At 48.9% G+C, this 7,947-nt stretch overlaps 1 protein-coding gene and 1 long non-coding RNA gene across 2 annotated transcripts; both read left to right on the top strand.

The window, feature by feature from the left end:
* Positions 1-291: 291 nt before the first annotated feature.
* Positions 292-1,426, top strand: LOC128298278 (uncharacterized). The gene is made up of 3 exons (XR_008287263.1): positions 292-538; positions 842-1,129; positions 1,183-1,426. It is a non-coding gene; the product is annotated as an uncharacterized LOC128298278 (long non-coding RNA).
* Positions 1,427-5,027: 3,601 nt separating this feature from the next.
* LOC128299044 (uncharacterized) lies at positions 5,028-6,300 on the top strand (the record flags this gene model as incomplete). Its single annotated transcript, XM_053034882.1, is given in 3 exon segments — positions 5,028-5,438; positions 5,441-5,530; positions 5,671-6,300. Coding segments are annotated over 3 exon segments (1,131 nt in total), but the record flags the coding sequence as incomplete, so codon positions are not given.
* Between the last annotated feature and the right edge of the window lie 1,647 nt (positions 6,301-7,947).

Consider the following 7,947-nt stretch of genomic DNA (forward strand, 5'->3'; position numbering starts at 1 on the left):
AGCCAGGTTTCCGTTAGTACGATCACATCATAGTCGGACTCGACAATAGCCATACGGAGATCGACGAGTTTAGTGCGCAATCCTCTTACGTTTTGGTATAACACGTGTAAAGGAGTGGATACAGGTGCTTGGCTTAATGTGGGTGTGTTGATGATGACGTCTGTGGTTCGGTGTGTGATGTGGGATCGGTGTGTACTTTCACATGTGCTTTGGTGAGTGCTGGATTGTCGGCATGAGGTTGTGTTGAGTGCTGTGGGTTCACCAGTCTGGTGTCTGGACCGGTCTGGAGCAGTGGACCCAAATCCACGGGTGTATCGCAAGGATGAGTAATAGTTGCAGGATACCAAAAATTTGGCACATTTGTGCGTCGATCGGTGAATTCACGGTATACTAAACCGGAAGGCCAGGTTGAAGGATCCAATGCCTTGCTTTTGAGCGTAGACGACAAACCCACCTTGAAGGAGATAAAGGTGAGAGTGCTTATATCGCGATCCTTAGGCAGCACCTTTAATACTATGACGTCATCGGTGTCCAATTGGTGAGTGACCAGCGTTTTTATATCAACGTCAGAGACCGTTTTTTCGATGCGGGTCAAAAACAACCAAAATTTCGGTTCGCGTGGGAGAACCATGCGAACTGCACGAGACGGTGTTGAGATTGGTGCTGTGCCTATAAGCAATGGTGCGGCATTGTCGGGAAGAACTGTTTTTGGTGGAGACATTTCGACAAGCCTGCGTTTGGGCGCATTGCGCTTCGGAGCATTCGTCGATGAGCGGATGGATTCACTGCTGCGCGTGCTTAGAGGTGTGTTAGTGTTACTAACTGATGGTTGTATATTCAGCAGGTGAGCATTTCTCGGCACAGAGAGCTTGGTAGTGTGCGTAACAACATCCCTGTTGACCGATGTCAACATATCAGTTTTTATGGCGGCAAGTGCATCATTCAATCGACGATCAAATTCGTTTAATAACACCGTTTTAAAGTTGGTCAAGATAGTAGCAAACTCTTCGAGCAACGTGACTTTGCAGCAACGGAGACTGGAACAACTTGCACAGGACCACGATGACTGTGAACCAGGTTTAACAATCTCGGACAGGACCTCGACCGAGACGCCTAGGCAAGCTTGATGGTAGGTGTTATTACACAGTCCAGCACACTTATACACATTATCGTCATTTACAGATTCCAGGCACGACGGACAAGAAGCGGCCATAGCGGCAAACGACAGTATCGCAACGCACAAACAGGAACGAAAAAACAAGCACGAACAGCGAATAAAGTCTCACAGCAGTTCACTTGGGGATAATCCGGAAATGATCACAAAGGCTCAATTCAAATAATGTGCGTGAGCAGAATATGATCAACAGCAAAATTACACACAAAAAGCCGTAAAAAAACAGAGCGTGATGTAAACACAGCCGATTAGCCAACGATCGATGATGATCAGTATTTAGAGTATCGTGTGAAATTATCAGACCATGACTGGGTGGTGGCGAATCGTCACAAATTGATAGCTTCATTGTACACAGGACTCAACACCAAACGATATTGGTCAGCGAGCAGCAGTTGGTTGTAGTGGTCCTACATACATTGTTTTTCGATCAGGATTTTGTAGTGTACTAGTGATAATTTGTTTGCATATATGTAAAAAGTCATTTGCATTTGCATCTCTAGGAAAACATTCTTTTTCAACGGCTCTTTCCCATGGTCTGGATTATGAAAGACTAGTCAATATCATGCAATACGAAGAAAACGTAAAGTCAATCCATGTAGTGGTTGTAGACGGAGAACCTGACGAATATAAGCGATATTGGAAGGAAAACGATGTGGCAATCAATCATTTCCTGAGATACAAGCTGAACGAATTTATTGGCTATTAAAGCACCTGATCGAAGGGCGTTTTATCACGTGGAGAGTAGAATGGTGCCATTTTCTCGGGAAATTATCAGGCCTTGTTCTCCCTCATTATCACTACGGATCCCACCTTGATGAAAGACTTAGGACTTAAGATTTGGATTTAGAGAAATAGAACTTTGTTCAAACTCCGGCAGGGTGAGCTTAACAATTTTCGGGACAGGGTTCCTCTAGCACTGCTTCATTTGCGGAATTCCTTAAATGTCATCCTCCTTAGGGATGGGTGTGCGCTAGGGATGGATGTGCGCTAGAGTTGCTTAGCTGATGGAGAGAGGATGGAGGGGGAGGGTTTAACGTAGGGTAACCAAAGTATCCTTTTAAAGCTTACGTTATTGTAGTTGTAGGTAGTGCGGTGTGAGATGGTAGAGCCAAAGTAATTGCCGGTAAAATCAAAATGGCTTACACCAACTGTTAGCTGCTACGCATCGATTTCTAGCAGAAGACAGAAATCTATTTCACTTTGTTGATTCGTTTCGTAAAGTACGTGTACATAGAATAAGACTTTGCTGAATGGATTCTGCTGATATTGGTTGTCGAAGAAGTCATTGACGCTGCTGGCGTGAGTCCGCTGTTGTTGTACACAAAACGGATGCGCTTGGGTAAATACAAAAATTAAAAAAATTAACCAACATAATCCATCCTTACACGCAAACGATGAGCTTTATTATGAGGTTCGTTAAGAGGTGTTACAGAATGCGTTAAAAATGCGAAAAACCTCTGTGTTGTCCGGGCTCCGCCGTGCACCAACCAGCCACGAAGGTTAATCATAATGGTTAATCATTAACGCATTAAGTTTTGTCGATGATGTTCCATGCTCGATTCCAGAAGTCAAAGACATAATTGGAAACAATGGCAATCGGCCATGGATAAAGAAATGCAACCCTCGAAAAAAAAAACAATAGTTGGACACCCTTGGAACCTCCAAATAATTATCACATTTAAGTGGGTGTTTAACACTTTGTTGACGGGGGACGGACATGTCCGTCCTCGCTCAGCCGAACGTTGTTGACGGGTGACGGACATGTTCGTTCTCGCTTAGCCGAACGTTGTTGACGGGGAACGGACATGTCCGTCCTGAAGACCGGCGCATCGATGAAAGACGCGCGCGCACATACATGCACAAGGGCTATTTCTGATTGTGTAGTTGTTTTCTGTGTTGTGTTCTTTTCTGGATTATTTTCTGGACGTTCTAAGCTAACGCTAGTTGAATATACTAGTGAATTTCTTCAGTGCTACCGTATTATTAGCGATGGCTGGACGTAACGACGATAACGATGGTTTGGACAAATTTGACGCTTGCGGCTTATTATCAATGTTTAGTGATTCTGAAGAAGACGAAAACGATATTAGACCAACTAAGCGAGCGAAGAACGTTATATTTAGTGACAGTGAGGATGAAGAGTGGGTTGAACGAGATAAGTCACAACATTTACGACAATTCGACAAGGTGCCTGGGCCAATCATCCAATTGTGTTCTAGATCGACTCCAAGTAAATATGCGGAATTGGTGTGCGATGATTTTTTTTTTCAATTTACTTGTTTCTCAAACCAACTTATACCAAAAACAACAATCGTCATCCTATAAAAGTGCTGCGAAAAGTCCATTATATGAAGATGTCACTACGAACGAAATGAAAAGGTTTCTTGGATTGGTGTTGCTGATGGGGCAAATTAAAAAATCACACTGGAGAGAATATTGGTCTAAGGATCCATTGATTGAAACACCAATATTTCCAAAAACCATGACCCGAAATAGATTTGAGCAGATACTTCGGTTCTTTCACATTGCAAATAATGTTCGAAACGTTGGATCAAACGATAAATTGTGGAAGATAAGACCGTTATTGGATCATTTCATCCCTAAATTCCAGTCAACATATACACCAAAACAACAATTATCGTTGGATGAAGCTATTGTACCTTGGAGAGGAAGACTTAGCTTTAGAACATACAATCCAGCCAAAATAACAAAGTATGGGATTTTGATAAGAATGCTTAGTGAGAGTGACACTGGTTATATTCTAAACATGGAAATTTACTCAGGTGCCGGGAAAAAATTGATTGGAACCATTACTGATGTAATAATAATAATGCTGTATAAAAATAAAACTTATGTTTGTGGAACAATTCGGGAAAATCGTGGGTTGCCAAAAATACTAAAAGATAAATCAAAAACAATTCAGAAAGGGGAAATTGCATTTGTAAGAAAAGGCCCCATTCTGCTACTAACGTGGAAAGACAAACGATTAGTTCGAATGATATCAACTATCCATGATGCATCGATGAACTCTACAAACAATAGAAAGAGAATCATTACTTCAGCGAATGTCAAACCTAAATGTGTATTAGATTACAACAAGTTTATGTCGGGAGTGGATCGTACCGACCAGTACTTGGCCAACAGCTACATATTTAGAAAAACCATAAAATGGTACAAAAAATTGGCATTTTTTTTTATAAACTGTGCATTATTCAACACATACGTAATTTATCGTTCACATAGTGATAGGAGCAAGAAAATTCCCTATAGAAAGTTTCTACTTGAAGTAGCAAGAGAATGAATATGTGCGGGTGACTCTGATAAGTCGAGCAACGTTTTATCACCACAACAGAACTCTCAAAATAAGACACAAGAGAACTTACAGAGAGAACATGTTCTGGAAAAAATTGTGACAAATCTAAAAAAAAACGGCCAACCAGAAAATGTAAATTTTGTAGCCAACAAGGCTTGCGTAAAGAAGGCAAACGAGAACGGACAACAGGAGGACCATCCAAAAGAACCGGAATCCGGATGGACGAAGGTCCTCAGCAAGCAAGCTAAAAGGCGGATGAGGAAGAAGCAGCGGAAGCAGCAGGCAGCGGCAGAAGTAGGTCAACAACATCAGCAGCAGCCGGAGCACCAGCAGCCACCGACGCAGCCCAAGAAACGCGCGTATCGAGTCCCGGACGCCCTGGAGTTGGAGGCGATCAACGACACCACGCCGGACGAGATATTGCGCGTAGTAAAGGAGAAGCTGGGCGACGACAGGAAGGTAGTGGAGCGAGTGCGGACCAACTTCCAAGGGAATCTTCTCTTGGAATTGTCCTGCAAGACCCACACCGAAACTCTGGACATGTGGAAAAAGGTGTCCGCGGCGCTCGACGGCAAGGCGAAAGCCCGTCCGCGGACCCCCACTGTTCGGCTCACCTGCACAAACATCCCGCCCAGCTGCTCTAAAGAGGACATCGCCACGGACCTTAGCACCGCCTTGGGAGTAACCATCTACGCGGATCAGGTCACGACCGTAAAGTCGAACTACGGTACGTTGGTCGCGTTCTTCGGATGCCCAGAGGTGGCCGCGACGGAGGAGGTGCTGCAGACGCAGCACGTCATCGGGCTAAGTCGGTGCTGCAGACTCCGGAAGGTGGAGACGAAGCGCCAGTGCTACCGTTGTTATGAATTTGGCCACATCGCCACCAACTGCCGCGGCAAGGATAGGTCCAGCAGATGCCATCGATGTGCTGAGCCTAAGCACTCTGGACCGTGCACTAAGGAGCGGAAATGTCTCGTCTGCAAGGGCCCGGACGCAATCGGACACTCGTTCGGCCAGCGCAACTGCCGCCAAGTAGGAGGAGGGGTCACCAGCCGGCCCTGCAATGGTTAAGGTACTCCAGCAGAACCTCAACCACAGCCAGCTGGCCCAGGACATGCTGCTGCAAACGGCCCGATCGGAAGGCTGCGACATAGTGCTGATCTCGGACCCATACCGGATCCCCGAGAACAACGGCAACTGGGTTGCGGATCCGACGGGCAATGTGGCAGCAGTATCGACAGGAAGGTACCCCATCCAACGCATTATCGAGAATCGACGGGATCGCTTTGTCGTGGTCGAGATGCGTGGCATCGTTTTCTGCTCCGTGTACCTACCACCAGTGGGTCCCGATTCGACTGTAGAGGATTTCCGGCGTAAATGGACAGAGATTGCGTCGGTGATACCGCGGAACCGGGACACCGTGATTGGCGGCGACGTCAACGCCTGGTCAAGAGCGTGGGGCATGGAACGCAGAAGCAACGATGGAGAGCGGGTGCACAGGGGCGCGGTGGTGATGGACGCAGCGGCGTCGCTGGGACTGTTCCTGTTGAATCGGGGCAACCATCCAACATGGAGCGATCACAGTGGTCGCAGCTCCATCGTCGACGTATCCTTCTGCAGCCCGTCGCTCATGGGAGACAACGACTGGCGCGTCTGCGACGAAAATCCGAGCGACCACAACACCATCAAGTTCACGGTCGAGCGGACGACGGTACAACAGAACCTGGGACAGAGGGAGCAGCAAACGGCGGAGTGTAGATGGGCGACCCGATTCTTCAACAAGGACCTCTTCGTTGAAGTCATGGGCTCGCTGGACATCCACAACCACACCCTCTTGACTCATTCAGCGCAGACTCACGGAGCATCTTGATGCGACGGGTGGTCTGTCTGACGCCCAGTATGGATTTCGAAAGGGACGCTCTACGATGGACGCCATCAACAGGGTGCTCGCCAACGGAAAGATCGCGCTCGACAAGAAGGGCAAGGGCGACCGACTGTGTGCGATGGTGACAATCGACGTGAAGAACGCCTTCAACACGGCCAACTGGACAGCGATCGGAGAGGCTCTGCAGCGAAGGAACACGCCACCGTACCTCCTGGCGATGCTGCGGAACTACTTCGAGAATCGCACGCTCCACTACGAGACGGACGAAGGATTGGTCTCGCTACCAGTGTCGGCGGGCGTGCCTCAGGGTTCGGTTCTAGGGCCAACACTGTGGAACGTCATGTACGACGACCTTCTCCGTCTGGAGCTGTTCGGGAAGCGTGCGGACATCATCGGGTTTGCTGACGACGTGACGTTCACCCTCGTTGGACGGGACACGCAGGACATCAGCGCCCTTGCTACGAGGAACCTGGAGACGATCGAGCGTTGGATGGGAGGAGTGGGATTGCAGCTGGCCCATCACAAGACCGGCTACATGATCTTCTGCACCCATCACACCCCGCAGATAGGCCAACTACGAGCGGGGACACACACGATCGAATCCACGGAGACGCTCAAGTACCTCGGGGTTGAGCTCTGCCGCAAACAGCACCACGGTCGACATCTAGAGGAGGTTTGCAACAAGGCGACTCGTATCACGAACGTCTTGACCGCCCTGATGCCGAACAAGTGTGGCCCAAAAAGCAGCAGAAGGAGACCCCTGGTGAACGTCGGGAATAGCATTGTCCGCTACGCTGCGCCAGCGTGGGGACGGAAGCTTCTACAGAGGAACACTCACCGCACCACAGTCCAGAGGTCGCATCGCACCGGAGTGCTTCGAGTGGCCAGCGCCTTCCAAACGGTTTCATACGACGCCGCCTGCGTGGTTGCAAGCACCATCCCGTTAGTTCTCTTCCTAGAGGAGGACATCCGCTGCCACGACGAAAAGGCAGCGAGGGGAGGTCCAGCACCAGACATACGGAAGCGGCAGCGAGAAGAGACCATGGAGCGCTGGCAACGCCAGTGGACAGCCGGCGCAGAGCAGCAGAGTTCGCCAGGTTTGAAGACAAGGAGGCTGATCCCGAACATCAGTTCATGGGTTGGCCGCAAGCACGGGGAAATAGATTTCTATCTTACCCAAGTCCTAACGGGACACGGGTTCCTGCGGAGCTACTTCGTCAACAAAGGTATCCTGGAGGGCTCGCCTAACTGCCCGGTGTGTGAGCATGACGTGGAAGACGTCGACCACGTGATGTTCCATTGTCCACGGTTCGCCCGAACACAACACGAGATGCAGCAACAGAGCCACACCCGCTTGACGATGGACAACCTTGCCACGGAAATGTGTGCCAGCCGCAGTACATGGGAAGCAGTCCGGACGGCCGCACGGACAATCTTCAAAAGCCTCCAAGTGAGGTGGAATGAGGAGAGTCCGCCGACGGCCAGAAGACGACGGCAGCAGCGACGAAGGAACGCGGATCAACGGAGGCAGCAATAGCGGCCCCCCGCCACCAACAACACCAGGACAACGGAAAA

This window comes from Anopheles moucheti, chromosome 2 (genome assembly GCF_943734755.1).
Source record: "Anopheles moucheti chromosome 2, idAnoMoucSN_F20_07, whole genome shotgun sequence".
NCBI classification, from domain to species: Eukaryota; Metazoa; Arthropoda; class Insecta; order Diptera; family Culicidae; genus Anopheles; species Anopheles moucheti.